General features: G+C 51.3%; 3 protein-coding genes across 4 annotated transcripts; 2 read left to right on the forward strand and 1 right to left on the reverse strand.

Annotated features, from left to right (window-relative positions):
- Nucleotides 1–2,211: 2,211 nt before the first annotated feature.
- Nucleotides 2,212–7,369, forward strand: LOC117860538 (uncharacterized). Of its 2 annotated transcripts, none has more exons than XM_034743851.2 (10): nucleotides 2,212–2,676; nucleotides 3,254–3,397; nucleotides 3,479–3,595; nucleotides 3,696–4,136; nucleotides 4,222–4,580; nucleotides 4,731–4,830; nucleotides 5,347–5,406; nucleotides 5,504–5,587; nucleotides 5,706–5,813; nucleotides 6,881–7,369. In XM_034743851.2, the coding sequence occupies exons 1-10, from the start codon at nucleotides 2,575–2,577 to the stop codon at nucleotides 7,205–7,207; spliced, it is 1,842 nt and encodes a 613-aa protein (XP_034599742.1). In that variant the 5' UTR covers nucleotides 2,212–2,574; the 3' UTR covers nucleotides 7,208–7,369. The 2 variants fall into 2 exon arrangements, with proteins under 2 accessions (XP_034599742.1, XP_034599743.1); XM_034743852.2 differs by lacking the exon at nucleotides 2,212–2,676 and adding an exon at nucleotides 2,704–3,177.
- A 1,593-nt stretch (nucleotides 7,370–8,962) lies between these two features.
- Nucleotides 8,963–12,116, forward strand: LOC117860540 (phosphoglycerate mutase-like protein 4). Its single transcript, XM_034743854.2, has 6 exons — nucleotides 8,963–9,263; nucleotides 10,374–10,424; nucleotides 10,498–10,608; nucleotides 10,750–10,881; nucleotides 11,450–11,525; nucleotides 11,733–12,116. Exons 1-6 carry the CDS (start codon nucleotides 9,150–9,152, stop codon nucleotides 11,957–11,959), a joined length of 711 nt encoding a protein of 236 aa, XP_034599745.1. The 5' UTR covers nucleotides 8,963–9,149; the 3' UTR covers nucleotides 11,960–12,116.
- A 1,289-nt stretch (nucleotides 12,117–13,405) lies between these two features.
- On the reverse strand, nucleotides 13,406–18,216 carry LOC117860539 (uncharacterized). The gene is made up of 5 exons (XM_034743853.2): nucleotides 17,396–18,216; nucleotides 16,997–17,271; nucleotides 16,819–16,912; nucleotides 16,628–16,739; nucleotides 13,406–14,204 (listed from the first exon to the last, which is right to left on the reverse strand). The coding sequence occupies exons 1-5, from the start codon at nucleotides 17,532–17,534 to the stop codon at nucleotides 14,039–14,041; spliced, it is 786 nt and encodes a 261-aa protein (XP_034599744.1). The 5' UTR covers nucleotides 17,535–18,216; the 3' UTR covers nucleotides 13,406–14,038.
- Between the last annotated feature and the right edge of the window lie 748 nt (nucleotides 18,217–18,964).

Genomic DNA, 18,964 nt, shown 5'->3' on the forward strand with positions numbered 1-18,964 from the left:
TTTAATACAGAAAATATAATGACCGATAATGCTGGTACTTACAAGCTTGCTGGAGGTCGAAGCTGATGCAAACCTGCTTGCTAGAAGGAACTCGTCCAAAACTAATCTACTCCTACTCCTACTCCTAGGGTTTGGTGGCGTGAAGTTGAAAAAAGAACTTGTATTGATGAATTGATGATTATTCGGTACAACACCCTGGCCTTATATTTATACCTTGGAGCAAGCTAAAATCCTAGTCGGTTACGACATGAATCATTACAATCAATCTAAAAGCTAACTAAAATAAATCATACGCTTTCCCTTAATTGGTGGAGACACTGTGTGCTTGGACATTTTTCCCGATTCCATCAGCTCGTAGAATCTCATCTTCATTGGTTGACCCCGATGAAATACCGATGTAAGAGCAACTCCAAGAGTCTCTCCAAAAATTATCCTCCAAAACTATGTATTGGGAGTTCTCCTAAAATTTTCTTTCCCTAAAATCATATCATCCCACAGCAGTTCACCAATACTAGCCTCCCCATTATTTTAAAGACCACATCAGCATGATGGGCCCTCAGTTGGGCCGGCCTCCTCTGGTTAATCACGTTCCCTGCCTCCTCACGCACCGTCCCTTCTCTTCTTCCCTACACCGCACCCCTCCATTTCCACCAAAACAAGCTCTGCCCGCTGTCCAAATCCGTCGAGACGCGGTTCCGTAGCAGGCACTTCAATCGGTTCTGCTCCTTGTCCCCCACGGTGTGCCCGCTATTCTTCCCCACTGCCGGCAGCTGCCCTGCGCCCCTGCGCCCACCACCAGCTGCCCCTGCTTGCTGTTCTCCTTGGGGCGCTCATCCGCACCTGCACCCGACAAAGCTAACGCCAACGCCGACGCGCCACCCATCTCTAGCACCCGCTGTATCTCCTTGTCGCTCATCTTCACCTGCTGCTTCTCCTGCTCCTGGTCCTGCGCCACCATTTTCCTCATCCTCCCTGCTCTCCCCTCCAAGAACAGATCAAGATCTCCTACCTCCCAGCACCACTCCTCATTATACTCCGGCTGCTTGAGAAAATCAAATCTTTGCGCACACCAGAAGGGATAGGGATAGAGCTGGGCCGCTCCCTTCCCCCTTCCCCCGCCGCCCCCTTCCCCCTTCTCATTACTGTTCGCTCACCCAGCTTGCCACCGATGCTCACCTCCTCGCCACGCCGACACCACCCCCCTCCTCCGTCGTCGCTGATTCCGGTGCCACCCCCTCCGCCGCCGCCTCACTCGCCCAGCTCGCTGCCATAGCTAGAGCTGTTGCTCCGTTGCTGCTCCTCCCGCTGCTGGCTACCCTTGCCCTGTCCACAACCTTGGGCTTCGCCAAGGCAGCCGCGACGCCGGAGTCGGGGCGGGAGGAGGTTGCGGCATCATTGCCCCCGACCTTGTGCTGCTCGTCCTGGCGGCGCAGGGTGGCCTGGAAGACGACAAGGAAGGTGTCTAGCGGAGTGGAGGAGCGGGCAAAAAAAATTTGCCAGAAAGGAGTGGTGTGGGCGATTGGGGAAGGAGAGACCGCACACAATAAGCGGGGCGACGGGATCGCAATTGGGGTGGGTGAAAATATACGGATGGTTTGGGGGAGCTTTTGGAGCGCAGTTTTTTACTTTTTCTTCTGAATTAAGCTATTAAGGGTAGTTTAGGGTGGCTTTTGAAGTTGCCCTAGCACCTATACGTCAGCTTTTCCAAGACCGTGCAGGGAGCACCTGAGTTTTCTTTTCAAGAAAAGCACCCCATATTTTTTTTACAGTGTGCCAATAGTCAAATCGAAGAGCTGCCACTCCACCGAAGTAACAAAGGTGAAAAAACTCCCGCGAAGTGGGCGCCGTGCCAGGCGCGCTGATGATCCCTGGGAGAGGGTGGGAGCCGGCTGGAAAGCTACCGCGGCCGGCCGCGACGACCGCACGCTGCGCTCATGATGAGCCGCGCGCGCGGCCCCGTCCGGCCGACCCCAGCCGCTCAGCGCTGACCCGTCCGCCCCACGCCGCCGCGCCACCCCACCACCACAAGAACAAGCGCTGGCTGGCTCGCCTCGAGCCCGATCCGCGGCTCCACCACGCAGGCAGACGCGTGCCCCGCGCCGACCCGCCGCCCCACCCCGCCGAGTGATCGCCTCGCCCGCGCCGGGCAAGTCGGCACGGTAAAAAAGAAATAACGAGCGCGCACCCGCACGCACGCATTGCCGATGCCGAGCGACTCGATCCGGTCCAGATCAAAAAGGAACCCACCGGGCCACGCTCAGACGAGACGCCGCCAAAGCCATCGTCGCCGTCACTGCCACCGCCGACGCACCACCTCTCGCCGCCAGCACGCGTCCCAACCCCGAACCCAATCCGCGCCGCCGAATTCTGTCCGGTCGTCCGGCTCCAGGCGCCGCGCCAGAAACCGCCTCCCGGACCTCCAGGGGGCGCGCTGCTTCTGCTCTGCTCGCCATCAATGCCATTCATCAAGGCCCCTCCCGCCACCTAGCGCTCTCCTCTGCACCCGCCTCGGCCCGCGGCTCGGCGTTACTCGTGTCCCCCGGCCGGCGCTGCCGCGTCGAGAGGGCGGGGCGGATGCACACGCCGTTGGAGGCGATGAGCGGGAGGGCGCGGAGGCCGGCGGCGGCGGCGGCGGCGCGCGGCGCCAACACCAGAGCCACCCCGAGGAACGAGAAAGTGAGTAACCCTTGTGCTGCTGCCATCGCCCCTCTCTTTTCTTGGGCTCCGGCGTCGCTCGGAAAGCTCGCGCCTTTCGTTGAGCTGAGCGCCCGAGCGATGATGATATTCCCTGCGTCCCCGTTCCGGGCGGTCTCCGAGATGGTATTTTTGGTTTCCTGGCGTCCTGCGTGCTCCTCGGATCGGAAAGCTGGCGGCTTTCAAGCGGCCCGTGGTGATGGGTCCTCGAATTCTTTGCGCCCGCGTCTTTTCTCCTGCGCTTTTGGTGTCTTCGAGATATGAGCTCTGCGCTCTGCTCCTGTTCTTGGAGGGAGCGATAGCTGCCGTTTTCAAGCTTTCTGTGAGCCAGGATTGTTTAGTGGTAGACTGGTAGTACGCCGCTTGTGCGCTCCGCACTCTGTTCTTCCGTGCTTCTCTGAGCTAAATTTAGCGGCTTTGTTCTGGCAACCCTTTGAAATGGGCTCGGTCGGATCCGTCGCCGTAGAGAGCAGCTCGAATTTGGTACTCCCATATTTGATCGCTACCGGCGTCTGAGCCCCTACTCTTTCTCTGACTCGAATTTCGTTTCCCGTTCAAGGGGATGGAGAAGGACCAGAGGAGGCCGCCCAGCACGAAGACGGCGCCGGTGGTGATGAAAGCATCAGCCACCAACGCGACGGCGCAGGGCATCAGGAACAGGAACCAGGCGCGGCGAGATAGGAAAATTGCGCTGCAGCAAGATGTACAGCATCTTATTTCTGCTTTCTCATTCTCCCTAGTGTTTTCACTGAGGAAATTCAGAGTTATTCGTTTCGAGTTGCAGGTGGATAAGCTGAGGAAGAAACTGCGGCACGAGGAGAACGTCCACCGAGCTCTGGAACGCGCCTTCACGAGGCCGCTGGGCGCTCTGCCTCGCCTGCCCCCTTACCTGCCGTCTCAGGTTACTGCTCGCTTGCAATTCAATCAGTTAGCAATCCACTGTCAGTCTGGAAGTGATTTCAATTTCATTCTGATCATCGCTTCTTCTGAATTGCGCCCAGACACTGGAGCTTCTGGCCGAAGTCGCGGTCCTGGAGGAGGAGGTCGTCCGGCTCGAGGAGCAGGTCGTCAATTTCCGGCAGGGACTGTACCAGGAGGCCATCATCACCTCCATGGCCAAGAGCGCGTACTTCCCTGACGGTGACCGGTGCACGCCGGCACGGCAGAACAAGCCTCCGGCCCAAGTGCAGCAGAGTTCAAAGGTGTCCACCTCGACGCGTCAGGCTTCCGATCAAGACGCTGCTGATTGGTCGTCTTTGAAGCGAGCCACCAATGCCAAGCAGACACCAAGAAGGCCCGGCCGTTCCCTGAGCCAAGGTGATTGTCCGGGCAAGGAGAATCAATCGTGTGGCACGAACTCTTGCAGAGATTTTGGGCGGGCGCCTTCGAGTAACGTGCCAAAATGCCGGATACCGCCAGCGGAGAAATGCGCTGGAGTTCAGGTAATACAAGACTTGATTTTGAGCTGAAACTCTCACTGAATTCAGTATTCTGGCTAATGTTCTTCATGTTCATCTTCGGTTTCAGACAACCAGTACGGTGGAAGATCACAAAGCTATCGACGGCAGCAATGGCATTGATTCAGACATGGCCTCAACCGCGGCGAACAAAGTCTCGGAGGAGCTACTGACGTGCCTGATGGCCATCTTCTCGCAGATGAGCACCTCCAGAAGCCATGACGAGGAGCAAGCATCGTCGCCGTCGGTATCCGGTTCCTGCGAGAGCAGCTCAGACGGCGCCTGCGCTGGCACCGGAGATCCCTACGGTGTCCTAGAATTCGGGTGCCGAGACATTGGCTGGTACAAGCAGTTCCGATCAGTCGACGCTGCTTCATTCGACACCAATGTGTCTGCCGGCGATGCCGCCGCTCTTGGTCGGAGATTGAAGTGAGTTCCCATTGATCGGTAACTACTATTACTAGTCTGTCTTGGTGCAAGCTAGAGATTTGTTTCTTGTGTGGCGAGCTGGCGTCTGTTTGACTTGGCATGCTGATGGAATGATCGTCGTCTGCTCTACCTGTCAAAAAAAAAAATCAGGGCGTTGCTCCGGAAGCTCTCCTCGGTTGACCTAGTGGGCCTCTCCCACCAACAAAGGCTGGCGTTCTGGATCAACACCTACAACTCGTGCATGATGAACGTAAGCTGTCGCCCATGATTGAGGCCTCCTTTGCTTCTCCCCTCAGCATCCATGATTCATAGCTTTAGAACTCATCCTCGTCGTCGTCCTCGATGGCCAATTCGCATTGTCAGGAGGTTTGTTTATAGTTTTGGTGGACCATTTGAAATTGGAATTCACAACCTGTGAATCACAGGCATGTTCATCCTGTACATGAGGTAGAATTGAAGGTGGCTCTGATGATGTGTAGGTTCAAATTTTGAACCACTTTTGTTTGAAAATTGAGCTAGAACAGGGCATGTCTGTGCTCTGCATGTTAGTTATCAGTTATTAAACTGCAGTTGTCAAAATGCTTCCTGTCTCCTTAATCATGAGCAAAGCCCTAAATAGTTGCGATCTTGGCAGCATTAGCCTTTGACCACAACACGTCTTCCGTGGTACTTACAGCCTAACTGGAATACTGGATACATTAATAGGTTCCAGCGGCATGTCCTGACCTGGCACTGATGCTTTGCCTGTTTACTCTGCATTTTCCAGGCATTTCTTGAGCACGGAGCACCTACCAACCCCCATATGCTGGTGGCCATGATGCCCAAGGTCCCATCCCATGTTCACTTCCTTCACCTCTCCAACATTTGCAGGATATGCAGTGTGACAAATCTCTGACACGAGTGAAAACTGTTCTTCCCCGCAGGCGACCATCAACGTGAGCGGCCGCGTGCTGAGCGCCATGACGATCGAGCACTTCGTCCTCCGGCTGCCCTACGGCGCAAAGCATGTAAGGCCGTGATCATCGTTGCCGTGTGCCTGCCTGAAAAAAAAAGGCTGAAAACCTCTGAACCATCATCGTCTACGATCGCGTCGTGACAATGGAAAATTCCGACATGGATGGGCAGGTGAACACGGAGGCGGTGAAGGGCGACGGCACGGCCGTGTTGGGGCTGGAGTGGCCGGAGCCGCTGGTGACGTTCGCGCTCTCCTGCGGCAGCTGGTCCTCGCCGGCGGTGAGTTCCTAGCTTGGTCCCCCACTGGCACCGTGCCACTGAACTTCGTTTGCTCGCTCGCACTGTAGAGCTCTGTAGTCCGATACAGGACTGACAGAAGGAAAGGTGCCGCCACGGTGCATCTTTTCAACCGCTGCAGAAACTCTAGTATTCATCATCGCACGGGACAGGACGTGATAGCTAGCGATCGAAGCATGTGCCAGTGTTGAGCAAGTCGCATTCTAGTACCGCACAGTTTAAATACTCCAGTTATTTTGGTACAACGTATACTGCTATTTTGGTACTCCAAAGTTAGTTACGGTCTTTTAATTCAAAAAAAAAGGTTAGTTACGGTCTGGCACTATGCAGGGATCTACTCCTGCTTGAGTGTGAATATCCTAAAATGTGCGGTGCAAAATTGGCTGTGAAACATTTGAGGTCTTTTATGATACACAATACTATGCTATACTAGTGTTCAAAAAGATCGGTATAAAAATATCCGACGGATTGTATACTACTGAAACCTTCATCAGTGGTATGGGCAGTGGTACGGGCAGTATACATGAGTAATATAGGTAGTATAAGAGTATCATGGTAAAATAATACAAATGGCATCACTATAATTTTATTTTTGACATTAGAGTAAAGTTTAAAAGACCAAATATCACTTTTTACAATGTAATAATTACTAAATTATTCATAATAATGAACATATCACTGAGTAGCCGTAAAAGAGCTCAAGCATTTTGGCAGTTTCAGCAAAACCCAAGTCGTTTTAGGGCATGCACAATCTGGTGTTTCGAAGCACAAACACATTAGTGTCCTGCCAAATTTTGTTGTAATTCTGCCCTTGAGAACTCCTTGTTCATCTTTACTACTCTGTTTCAGTGCAAGAGTTCAGGCATGCATAGCATAGGCAATCATGCAGAAAAAGCAGACGACACTTTTAGGTGCTCTGAACGTCCGGTGGCCGGTCTGTCCTCCGGGCTGTCTCGACGCAAATGATTTTAACCAGCTCAGTGGCACTGATCACGGGCCAGTACATGCCGTCCGGCGCAATTCGCTCACCAATCTTTTTGTCTGTGCAGGTGAGGGTCTACACGGCGGACCACGTGGAGGAGGAGCTGGAGGCGGCGAAGCGGGAGTACCTGGAGGCCGCGGTGGGCGTGTCGCCGGCGGGCGGGCTGGCGATCCCCAAGCTCCTGCACTGGTACCTCCCGGACTTCGCCAAGGACGTGGGCTCCCTCGTGGACTGGGTCTGCCTGCAGCTGCCCCGCGACCTGCAGCGCGACGCCGTCCGCGCCGTCGAGGCGGCGGCGGCCGCCGGCCGGCTCGGCGGTCTCACCGCAGCGTCGCGGCGGCCCGTGCGTGTCCTGCCGTACGAGTTCAGGTTTAGATACCTGCTGGCCTTGTAGAACATAAACCCAACAAACGTGCGTGGTGGATAATGCCTATCTGTACACAGATCTGATTGGGCCGGGACTTTTGCACTTTCAACCGATTAGTCGGTCCAACAGTAGTTTTGGACTAGTTATGACAGGTCCACCTGAGGCTAATACATTAGGCCCGTTTACAAACGGTCCCAGACTGCCACCGAGGCCGCCGCCGACGGCACGCCAACGCTGCTGGGCTGGAGTCGGGCTCGTCGTCATAAATCATTTCAGCCCAGCCGAGCTTTCATCAGTCAAACCGCGCAACAAACGGGCCCATCTGAACCTTGCGATCACGCGACCGGAAACCTATTTCCGGAAGATTTTTTTCCAATGAAACTTCCACTTTAAGGTTCGTGCGAGAATAGGATCCAACGGTTGCCGATCTTCTTCTTCCCTCTGCTTCTTCTCCTCCGCTATGGGATAAGGTTGGCCCGACGGCGGCGATAGTGGTGGAGTTAGGGTTAGGGTTCGGGATTTTCAGGGGGCGCCAGTGTCTGCCGAGCTTAGAGGAGGAGGTCGGAGGGCGGTGGCAGGTCCGGTGGTGGCGATAGTTGGGCCGGCGGCGGAGGCGAGGTGGCGCGGGAGCCTCGCCGGCCGAGCAGGGCAGGAAGTCCGGCGAGCGGTGGACGATGGCGGGGGCGACGACAAGCTTTGGATTAGGAAGGGTGGGATGAGGGCGGCGGTGGAGGGTGGGCAGCCGTTGGCCGGGGTGGAGGAAGCGGTGAGCATGGGGAAGAAGAAGAAAAGGAAGGGGAGAAGATGGGTCCAGATGGGCTGAAAGTTTCATCACTTATCTAACCTTCCAGAAGGTAGATAAGGAGCCCCCTCACGCGACTCTCTCCGGTCATCACCTCGGTAGATGACGGGCGAAGCCGTGCCTTGGATATGCTGTGGCTAGGGGTGGGCATTTGGGTTACTCGTGTCGGGTAGTTCAGGTTTTACGAAATTCGGGTTTCAGAAACCAGAACCCGAGAATTGCCCGAGAATTGCCCAAGGAAAGCAGAACCCGACAGATCGGGTACTTGACATTTCGGGTTCGGATACGGGTTCTTCCGAAATACCTGACACCTACCTGTCCCTCCCCTTTATTCCGCTCGGAGGTATCGACAGCGAGGTATGGCGTTAGTGCTGGTGCCATCAGCGTCGCGTCGTCGCCCAGTCTTCATCGATGGAAGCTACCTCCCTTCAATCGGAGCGCCCCAAGTACACGTCATTGACCTACCCATGAACCGTAGGTCTCGATGGCTCTATGCCTTCATGGATCTGCATCCAGCCTTGGTAGGGGACGGGCAATGGCTAATCCAGCGCGTGGGTGCGTGCCTGCGTGGTGGTAGGGGGCAGGTGGGGGCGCAAGCTCTCAACGGTGGCGGGCGATAGGATGCAGTGCGGTACGAAGATCGGAGAGGGATGCCGAGAGGGATCGAGGGAGAGGATAAAGGAGAAGATGGGAGTTTTTGTTTTTTTATGAGAACTTCTGCTGACGGGATAAATCACGGGAGATAGAATAATAGAGAGGTAGGGCTGGTGGGCTGGCTGGGTTGAAATTGCATGCACTAGTTGGGGGTAGAGGGCTTCTTTAATTTCGGGTTCCCCGGGTAATTCGGGTACCGGAGGTTAAAACCCGAACTGCCCGAATTAATATCGGGTTCTTGGACCTAGCACCCGAGGTAGGTTCGGGTTTTTTGAACTTCGGGTATTCGGGTTCGGGGTCGGGTTTTATGCCCACCCCTGGCTGTGGCGCCTCCCCACAACCACAAGCACGCTTCTGCCGCCGCTGCCCGCGCCGCCCACCCCCTCGATCGCGTCCCTCGCCGCCTCGAGCTCCCTCCCCTTTCCAGCCTCCGCCGTCGCCGCGTCCCTCCCTCCCGGACCCGCGAATTACCCACAGATCCGTTGCGTCCACGCCCCAGAAGCGGCTCTGGGGATGTCGTCCTCCGCCTCCAGCGCCGATGGGTATGCCGCCTCAGGCGGCGACTTCACGGAGGTCGTGATCGTGCGGCACGGGGAGACGTCATGGAATGCCGCGCGCATCATACAGGTGCCGATTGCTTTTCCTTCCTCATCCATCGCACCGTCAAATTACGACTGGCCTTCAATCTTCACTGCTTGCTTAAACTGGGAAACTACTGCAGTGGAGGGCTTCTGTTGGACCTAAGATGTTCTAATTTATGGATTAGTGGTTCGTCCTTATAGGGGTAGGGCCGTAGGGGCTAGTCCCACAGTTTAACTTCTCAAGTGAAGAGGCAACAAAATTGGGGATCTGTGTTGGCCTGCTGGGGGACAGCAAAATGATTAGACTGCATGTCTGTAGGACTTTTGTTAGTATATGGGAAGTATTGCCTCGATTAGTTAATTTTGATCCAGTCAAGCCAATTATATTAAGATGTTTCGCCAACTTGCTAAAGGGTTGTTGGTTTATCCCCTGCTTCCGCTGCATATAATACAGTTCAAGAATCAGTAATGCTCCTGTGGTTGTTTAGAGTATGAGACTTGGAATCACAATGACACTTTGTCTGACTTTGCCTTGCATTGTTTAGTTTTGATTTTATTTTTCAGTCTGAATCTAGTGCTGTCATTATTCAAGTAGTTGTATCTTAAGTCTCAACTCTATCCCTGAAATATAGTCCTCAACTCTAGTATAATCAGAGCATTTGTTTGCTCATTATAACATACTAGCATTCTTCCTCCTTTGAATGCATATGTACTTTTCTCAAATAATCCATACCTCATGTGATATGTCTAGGGAAATCGGTAATGTTTGCCCATGTGTGCTATGCTGCATTTGTTTGCTAGGCCTTAGGGATAAGTTATCTTACTTCTGCTCTTGGAGTACCCTTGAGTTTATCTGAGAGTTGATGGGCAGTACTTCAGTAGTAGTGTTGAACATAGTATTACTAATAACACATTAATGCAAAACAAAAGAAATACAATGATCCTGTTTTATAACTTAACTGTTTGCATGATGGAATGGAATGCATTTTTTTTTCACCGGACCTTAACCAGCTAATTATCATCACGAACCTGATACCTTGTCTTAGACCACGGAATTAGAACTTGCTAAACCATGTATTGTTCAACTCTTTGGTTGTCAACAACATAGCCTTCTTTTTTACTTCATACTGGTATCATGTTTGAAATCCTGCAACAGGGACACATGGATGCAGAGCTGAATGATATTGGGAGACAACAAGCTGTCGCGGTATGGTATGACTTGTACTGATTTTCACAAGACATTTGTAGTAGCATTTCTCATGTGAAATTTTATTGAAAAGGTTGCCCATCGGCTTTCTAAAGAAGTGAAACCAGCTGCCATATACTCGTCTGATCTAAAGCGAGCAGCAGAGACTGCGCAAACAATTGCAAGAATCTGCAATCTACCAAATGTATGTGCATTCTACTCATCCCTGTTTATGTTGCATGAATGTTTCAACATGATACTTTTCTTCTGTGCTTTAAAATATACTGCTTGTAGATGGTTCAGTTGTTTCTAAAATTCTTAATAAATGCAATGCTTAATTGTCCAGGTTGTGTTCGATCCAGCACTTCGAGAAAGACACATTGGAGATCTGCAGGGCATGAAGTTTCAAGATGCTGCTACAGAGAGGCCAGAGGCTTACAAAGCTTTTATGTCCCACAAGAGAAACCAACAAATTCCTGTAAGTGTTGTTATAGCCTATTGACAAGTATTTTGCTTAGCAATGTTGCGCATGCTAAAATTTGCTGTGCATGTACGAGTAATATTAAGGATCTTCTGAAGCATAGAAGAAATTATATGCATTAAATGGCCTGTGATCAACCTTATGTAGGTACCAACAAGTCAAATGGGAGCATTGAGTGATTTTGCACAACCAAATTATGTGTGCCTAGTATAGTATGGTCCTAGTGGAATAAAATCAACCTTCTGTATCCTATCACAGGCTTTATTGCTACATATAGACAACTTGAACTGATTTTTAAATTGCTCAGTATCCCAATCTAGTTAGTCCTCATCGGTTATACAGTTAATCCAGACAGTTGAATCATTACACAAGCAACAAAGTTCAGAGAAATACTTATTGGTAGAAACTGTTTAGCTATGCTGTATCTAGAAACAAAGACCTTTAGTTTCAGGCATTATCACAAATCACATTTGATTTGAAGTTTTTCTTTAACTAGATTTATACATAGATCATCGTTGTAGATTCTCTTATGGATTGTTTCCTGAGTCCTTAGTTTGTTTCTCAGGGTGGTGGAGAGAGTCTTGATCAACTGTCGGAACGATGTGTGTCGTGCTTGCATAACATTGTTGAGAAACACAAAGGTAAACTGTGATCTTCATTCTTGGACTCCTTGTGTCCTGTGACCAGTCCTTTTATTACAAATCCAAGTTACTGATATTTCCATAGACATGATTACTTGGATTGTATTAGACCTGTCAAAGGAATTCCATTTAAGATAATGCTTAACCTACACATGCATGTGACATGTTGAGTCACCTACGAGCTGACGAGGGGTTGTCTATTGACAGGTGAGCGAGTTATCGTGGTCTCACATGGCGGCACCATCAGGGAACTCTACCGGTACGCCAGCCCGACGAGGCCTCTCCACGGTAAAATACAGAACACGTCCGTAAGCGTGATCCTCGTGTCCGGCATCACCGGTCGCTGCATCGTCAAGATGTGCGGAGACATCAGTCACCTTCAGGAGACGGGGGTCCTGGAGAACGCCTTTGGTGGCGATAAGAACTCCGCCTGATTATTCCAGATTTGTTAGGGACCATCGTACGTACTTGCAGCATTGATCACGTGCAGAGAGTACTCGTCCGTTCCCGTCATCTTTTTAACTGTACCAATCACCCTGTTACTATCGAGAATGATCCTGCCCAATTCGGAACGTGGGGATTTCTGCGCAATTCGGAACGTTGGGATTTTCGCAGGAATATTCCAGTTGCTGGCTGAACTTCCATGGCTGCACGCCTGCACCAACGTATGTGGATCAGAAACGATCTGCGTTCGCGCATGTTCGTCCTCATCCATGGCGCCTGGTTTGGTTTCTGTTCGAGCACAGCGATGGCATCGTGTCACTCGGATCATAACGGTGAGGATGCATGGCGTGCGATGGGGCACGGAGGCGCCCTGATCGGGGCCGCGAACTGAACGCCGGTGACAGATCTTTTTTTTGGGTGCAACGCCGGTGACAGATCGCGCCCCCCCCCATCCCTTTCGCCCAAAAGGACACCATGATCAATTGCAGTCGGTCCTGTGCTACTGGCTAACCACTTGGAACGTGCCACGCTGCTGACACAAATGCACACCGTACAGGAGGCCCTGCCCCGCTCTCTTTCACCTAAAAGGGCGCCTCGAATACTCTGTGCTACCTACCTGTACCAAGACCACGGATGCCATGTCAGCTCAAGTCTTCGAGGCACAACTTCTCAGGTCGTGTTTGTTTGGTTGTGACTCTAGAGTGAATCTGTCTAGGTGGAGGATTGCCTATAACTTGCCTGGCACCTGTTTGGCTGCATGGTCTAGGCAACGAACTTAGAGCCTGTTTGGATACACACTCATAATCTTTAGGACTTCACTTTTAGTCCACTTTTAGGACTTGTGCATCCAAACATATGTCATAAAAGTGCATTCATAATGTTTAGGAGTGCTCTTTTCATTAGGAGGAACCAAACCATCATAATGGGTCATTTTTCTTCTAAAAGTGATCTCCAACCCATCATTTACCCTTGTTGCCCCTCCCCTTCTCTCTCCACGGCGCTAGAAACGGAGCAGGGGTGGAGTAATTAGGGGTACAAAAGTTATTTCTCCTCTAACATCCTAAAGATTATGATTTCATCCAAACAGCCCACTCATAAATTTTAGGACTACCAATTTCTAACTCCTAAACTTTATGAGTGTCCTAAAATTTATGAGGGTGTATCCAAACAGGTCCTTAGGCTGCCGGGCTGCTAATCGAGTGCTAAGTATTCAGACAAAGGTGGAAAATTATATAAAAAAAATAGCTGCGTCTTACAATATTATGCCTCGTTTGTCTACTGGTCAACACATTGCAAATAGTGGAAGCTTCACTTAACAAAATAATTGTAATGGCTTTACAAAATTTCGTTTCATCGTGTTTACATACTCAAATTCTTTTATTAATTTTTTGTTCTTCTGCAATGTAAGTAAATGAGAAAGTGAGCTAAATAATATATGTCCGTGAATCAAAAAATATATTTATACATATCACAAAACACATTTATATTGTGTATTTTTCTTCTTATTAGCATGCTCAGGCACCAACCAAACATACTTTCTACATACTTGCCTGACCAAGCAAAAACCATGAACTTTTCAGGCTCCTCTCAGGCAGCATTTTTTCTCAGGCAATTGTCCAGGACTCCAACCAAACAAGCCCTATGAGCTCGGAATCAGATGCAGGTAGCTTGCAATCATCACACGCACAGACTATAACTCGTACACATGAGCAAGATGGGGGCACAATCACATGCATGAACTTGCAGGCCGGCCGGGATCGCCGCCGGCGGCGATCGGGACAGGAGGGGAGGGGGGATCGGACGGCGACGTGCGCGGGAGCCGGGCCGCCGTTGCTTTCGGCCGCAATACCCCCCCGCGCATCGACCGGACCCCGCGGGCATCACACTAAAAGCTACAGCTAGGCAAGCGGAGCAAACGTGCGACGCGGAACGGGGACACGATTCCCGGCCCGCAGCCGCGCACACACACAATGGCAATGACGATGAGTACAGCACGACGGGGACGCGCGGCCGGGGCTGATCCGGCCGGCCGGCCGGCTAGCCGTCGTTGCTGGCTGCTGCTGCTGCTGCTACATGAAGGACGACGACCTGATGTCCATCTCTTGCGTCCACGCGCTCTTGTCCTGGGCGTGGACGTGCCAGTAGCTCTGCGCCACCGCGTCCGGGTCCGCGCCCGCGCCCGTCGCCGCCGCCGCCGGGTCGCCAGCGCCACCTGCCCTGCTGCTCCTCGGCGACCTGACCAGATGACAAGACGAGATAATCAGCGTTCATGTCAGTATATATACATAGTACGAGCCATGCATCTCGATCACTGTCAGGTAGTACTAGTACATTCGCAGCGTACGTGCCACACTGTACGGGGGTCGATGCCAGTCAAAGTATTGTCAGATCCTAGCTAGCATTGATCCTTTTGGTGATCCGGCGACGTGCATACGTGGACAACGCCACAACAGCACGGCCATGTGTCGGCGGCGGAGAGTTCATTCGTTCGCGAGGAAAGCTTGAGACCTACGCATGCACACGTCCATCTCGCGACTCGGGAGCCGGTGGTGCTCCCGCTCGATCGCGCGCGGGGGACCGAAGAAAGCTCGGCGCCGACGACGGAATCTCGCGGCTTCCTGCCCAAAAGCGGCGTGCACGCGGCGGCACACGAAGATCGGCAGGCTTTGGTATATACCGCCGCGCGCGCGGACGTGTCGAGCCCGGGGTCTCCGTCGCGCCGGGGAAAGGGCTCAGGGCGCGCGACGTGCCCCGCCGGCGGCGGAGCCATGTGCCGGGGCCTCCGAGCAGGCCGGAGGGTTGCGCGCGAAAAGCGCATCGCGATTCCGTTCGACGTCTTTTGCAGGTGAACTGGAAGCTTACACGTACTGGCAGAATAAAGACGGTGTCGGTACGGGCGAGATGCATCTAGAGTACGTACCTAGTGTTGAATAATGGTCGCAGAAAATCTGTTAGTGGGCTTGAAATTAGTGTAGAGGCACACGAGAGCTGAAGGATTTGTAGGTATATACACTGGTTAAGTTTATTCAGTTCAGGGAATGGTGGAAATGTCACGGCCTCAGCAGGCAATGTGCGCAGGAGCCAATCTACTCACCATTAATTGGAAAAAAGAAGTGCCTACCTGCAGGGTTGAATTAATACTACTTATGTTTAAACAACAATATTTATCTGGTTGCATATCTAGCATACTCAAAACGGTATGTCGTTTTTTTTAACCAAAGCTAAAATTGGATGCCTTATTGGATAGATGAACTTTCTATATACTCCCTCCGTTCCAAATTATAAGTCATTCCAACTTTCTTGGAGAGTCAAACCATTTTATGTTTGACCAAAATTATAGAAAAAATCACAAAAATTTATGGCACCGAACAGATATACTATGAAAATATATTTAATGAAAAAACTAATGGTACCTATTTGATATCATGAATGTTAGCATTTTATTGTATAAATTTGGTCAAACTTGAGATGCTTTGACTCTCCAAGAAAGTTGGAATGACTTATAATTTGGAACGGAGGGAGTATGTACTACAGATTGGATATGGTCTATTAAATACTTCTCCGATCAGGAATAGGTAGATATCGACAGCCTCCAATACGATGGTCCGATCAGCAACATTTACAAAAATATATTACTATATTTATATGAAACATATGACTCCCTCCATCCCAAAAAACAAGTCATTCTACATTTGCCTTAAGTCAAATTTTTCAACTTTGATCAAATTTACAGAAAAAAGTATCAATATTTATAGCATCAAATAAGTATATTATAAAAATATATCTCATGATAAATCTAATATATGTATTTTTTCTGTAATCTTGATCAAACTTAAAAAAGTTTGACTTAGGACAATCCTAAAACAACTTGTTTTTTAACGGAGGCAGTCCATATTATGAAAGTATTATTCATAAGGAATATAGTAATTTCAGTGCCATATTATCGAATTATATAAAAATTATATATTTATAATCAAAGTTAAAAAGTTTGATCTAATACAAACCTAGATGGACTACTATTTCACAGAAAAAAGTATTGATTTAACACTACTATGCTGATCTCTCTCTCTATATATATCTCTCTCGAAGGTGCATATAGATGTATGATGTATCTGTCTATCTGACAATTAGCTAGAGTGCAAAACTGTTGCTAATGCCTCTTCGATGGAATATACTCCATAGTCCAAATATCTCGTCGAGGTTGAGTTTGGTTGAGGTACAGCGGCCGTCGTATATATCCGCGGCACCGTTTGGGAATGGATTCTTGCATATTAAGTTTCTTTTTGTTTGTCTTCGCTGAAAATGGCCTCCGGGCGGATCAGATCTACACGTTGGGATACCGCTGGACCACTCTCTGACTACTAGGGAGGCAACGATGATGAGGGAATTCAGAAACTGTGGTATCCCCCCCCTCTCTCTATCCCTCCTCATTGTCTCTCACAGCTCAGCAGGGACAAGAACAATATTCCCTGCCTACTTGGCATCTCCTGAGCCAGATTATATTGGCTCCCTAGTCCCTAGTCTGAATTTGGCAAACACGAATTCGTCTGGGCACAAATGTACTTGCAGATGGATGCATTTATATTTTTGTTTCATTAAGAGATCGAAGGACGTACGCGCGCATCGGATTATTGGCAATGAAAAGAGCTGTCACTGACCTCCTCTCGCCGATGACGCCGTCGATGATCACATGCGCAATGTGCACACCCGCCGGCTGGAACTCCCTGGCCAGCGACTGGGACAAACCCCGAAGGGCAAACTTGCCGCAGCCTGCGCGCGTGCGTTCCAAGAATTAGCTTAGCAACAGAAGCGCAATAGCCGAGAAGAAGCGTCACGTATGCTCACTTACTTAGATCGGAGTAGCCGGCGAAGCCGGTGACGGACGCCGAGGAGCCCGTGAAGATGATGGTGCCCCTGCCCCGCTCCACCATCCCCGGGATGACCTGCCATCCATCCATGTGCATGATCAGCTAGCGCGCGCAACCGGAGATTGAAGCTGAGGTCGAGATCGACGCTTGGACGACTACCTGTTGCGCGCAGTGGAAGGCCCCGGCGGCGGAGACGGCGAGCGAGCGGTGGAAGGCGTCGGGCGTGACGGCGAGGAAGGGCGTGGGGCGCGGCGGCGCGGCGTCGTCGGCGGGGGGCTCGCAGGCGTTGTAGACGAGCACCTCGACGGGGCCGAGGGAGAGGACGCCCTCGAAGGCCTCGCGCACGGACCGGGCGTCGGCGCAGTCCACCCGGAGCGCGAACACCTGCGCCTTGGCCTCCTGCGCGATCTCCTCCGCCAGCTGCGACAGCTTCTCTGCACGCAGCCACGGGACACGTTACTTAGCTTGCTATGCTACTCCAGGGGTGCAAGGGCAGCCGGCGGCCGGCAGCCGGACGCGGCGGCGCTAATAAAAGAAAGAACGGAGGAGGGGACGTGCCGAGGTCGCGGGAGAGGATGGCGATGGTGTAGCCCATGGAGGCGAACTTGCGCGCCACCGCGGAGCCGAGCCGGGGGCCGACGCCGACCACGGCGGCGATGCCCCTCGAGGAGTTGGAGCCGGACACTGACCTCAGCATATGGAGAGAAGAGAGAGAGAGAGAGAGCAGCGCCGTACCAGAGTAGCTGGGTGCTCGCCGGACGGGAGAGAGAACGCTCGGACTGTGGACTGCAAGGAGGCAGGAGGAGCAGGAGCAGGTAAAGGGTAGCCGCCGTTTCTAGCTAGACAAGTACCATGCCCCGGTTGCCTTTGTGCGGAACGAGTCGACTCTGGAGTCTGGACAGTGGCGGTTACAGGCTTGCAGGTTGCAGTTGGCCAGTTGGGGCACTGAGCATTGACTCAGCAGACGAGAGGGAGGCACACAACTTGGCGAGCGAGAAGCCGAGAACTCCTCGCTACTTGGCGAGACAGCAAGCAGCTCCCGTTCCAGTTTCGAACTGCGCGTCGTTGGTCCGAACAGAGGATGGCTGCTGTCCCCTCGGTTTCTCCGTTGCTTTTGACGGCCGCGTCGGAGCACCGAACCAGCTCAAAAATGGCGCCCTCCTTTTAGACCGGCGTCGGGTAAAGAAGAGAATGGAATCTAGCGCTCGCTGAATCGATGGCTGGCCTCCTGCCCCCCTGCTCGACCAGAGAGATCTCGAGCACAGTGCGTTCTGCTGCTCCCGGGCCCCTCTGCCAATTTGGCACCGCACCGGCCGTGCTGCAAATTAAGTACAACTCATGCTGACGAGATGCATCGCCGGTGCCGCAAGGACCATCTCGCCGTCTGGCGTTATCCTTTCCGGCATTTGTATTGCGATTTGGCGTTTTGGCCAACGGCTTGGACCGCTACGAGCAAGTATTGCGACTTCTTTGGTCTTTTGCGTGGTCCTGCATGCTTAGCTTCCTTGAAGCACATCACATCAGTACAGCGTTTACACGGAGAGGATTCGAGATGTACTATGCAACCGAAAAAATAAGATCACTCAAACTCCATACTTTTTTTCTGTATCTCCAAACTCCAACCGAAACTAATTCTGAGTGGAGTTAAAGTTATTTGTTTGTAGTGTTTGGCTAGAAGTGTATCACCAACTGTAGAAAAAAAAAGTTTAAGGCCATTGCCATTGCCCTAAGGGTAAGATATGTGACACTTGCTAAAAAATAGCCTACGTTTAATACTCCTAATTTGGTTCCCTTTGCTTATTTTTTAGCAAGTGTCACATCAATGTTTAGATACTAATTAGGAGTATTAAACGTAGGCTATTTACAAAACCCATTACATAAGTGGAGGCTAAACAGCGAGACGAACCTATTAAGCCTAATTAATCCATCATTAGCAAATGTTTACTGTAGCAACACATTGTCAAATCATGGACTAATTAGGCTTAATAGATTCGTCTCGCCGTTTAGCCTCCACTTATGTAATGGATTTTGTAAATAGTCTACGTTTAATACTCCTAATTAGTATCTAAACATTCGATGTGACGGATGCTTAAAAATAAGCAAACGAACCAAACCAGGCCTTAGTTG

This window comes from Setaria viridis, chromosome 6, assembly GCF_005286985.2.
Source record: "Setaria viridis chromosome 6, Setaria_viridis_v4.0, whole genome shotgun sequence".
Taxonomy (NCBI): Eukaryota; Viridiplantae; Streptophyta; class Magnoliopsida; order Poales; family Poaceae; genus Setaria; species Setaria viridis.

Excerpts from the sequence above, each read along its gene's own strand:
- LOC117860539 (XM_034743853.2), bottom strand. The coding sequence starts at position 17,534 with ATGCTGAGGTCAGTGTCCGGCTCCAACTCCTCGAGGGGCATCGCCGCC. Across the intron at positions 16,740-16,818 it reads CGCCGGCTACTCCGATCTAA|GCTGCGGCAAGTTTGCCCTT; the intron begins GTAAGTGAGCAT and ends GCACGCGCGCAG. Across the intron at positions 14,205-16,627 it reads GGCGTCATCGGCGAGAGGAG|GTCGCCGAGGAGCAGCAGGG; the intron begins GTCAGTGACAGC and ends TCATCTGGTCAG.
- LOC117860538 (XM_034743851.2), top strand. The coding sequence starts at position 2,575 with ATGCACACGCCGTTGGAGGCGATGAGCGGGAGGGCGCGGAGGCCGGCG. Across the intron at positions 3,398-3,478 it reads AAATTGCGCTGCAGCAAGAT|GTGGATAAGCTGAGGAAGAA; the intron begins GTACAGCATCTT and ends TTCGAGTTGCAG. Across the intron at positions 5,407-5,503 it reads TGGTGGCCATGATGCCCAAG|GCGACCATCAACGTGAGCGG; the intron begins GTCCCATCCCAT and ends TCTTCCCCGCAG.
- LOC117860540 (XM_034743854.2), top strand. The coding sequence starts at position 9,150 with ATGTCGTCCTCCGCCTCCAGCGCCGATGGGTATGCCGCCTCAGGCGGC. Across the intron at positions 10,609-10,749 it reads GAATCTGCAATCTACCAAAT|GTTGTGTTCGATCCAGCACT; the intron begins GTATGTGCATTC and ends TTAATTGTCCAG. Across the intron at positions 10,882-11,449 it reads AGAGAAACCAACAAATTCCT|GGTGGTGGAGAGAGTCTTGA; the intron begins GTAAGTGTTGTT and ends TTTGTTTCTCAG.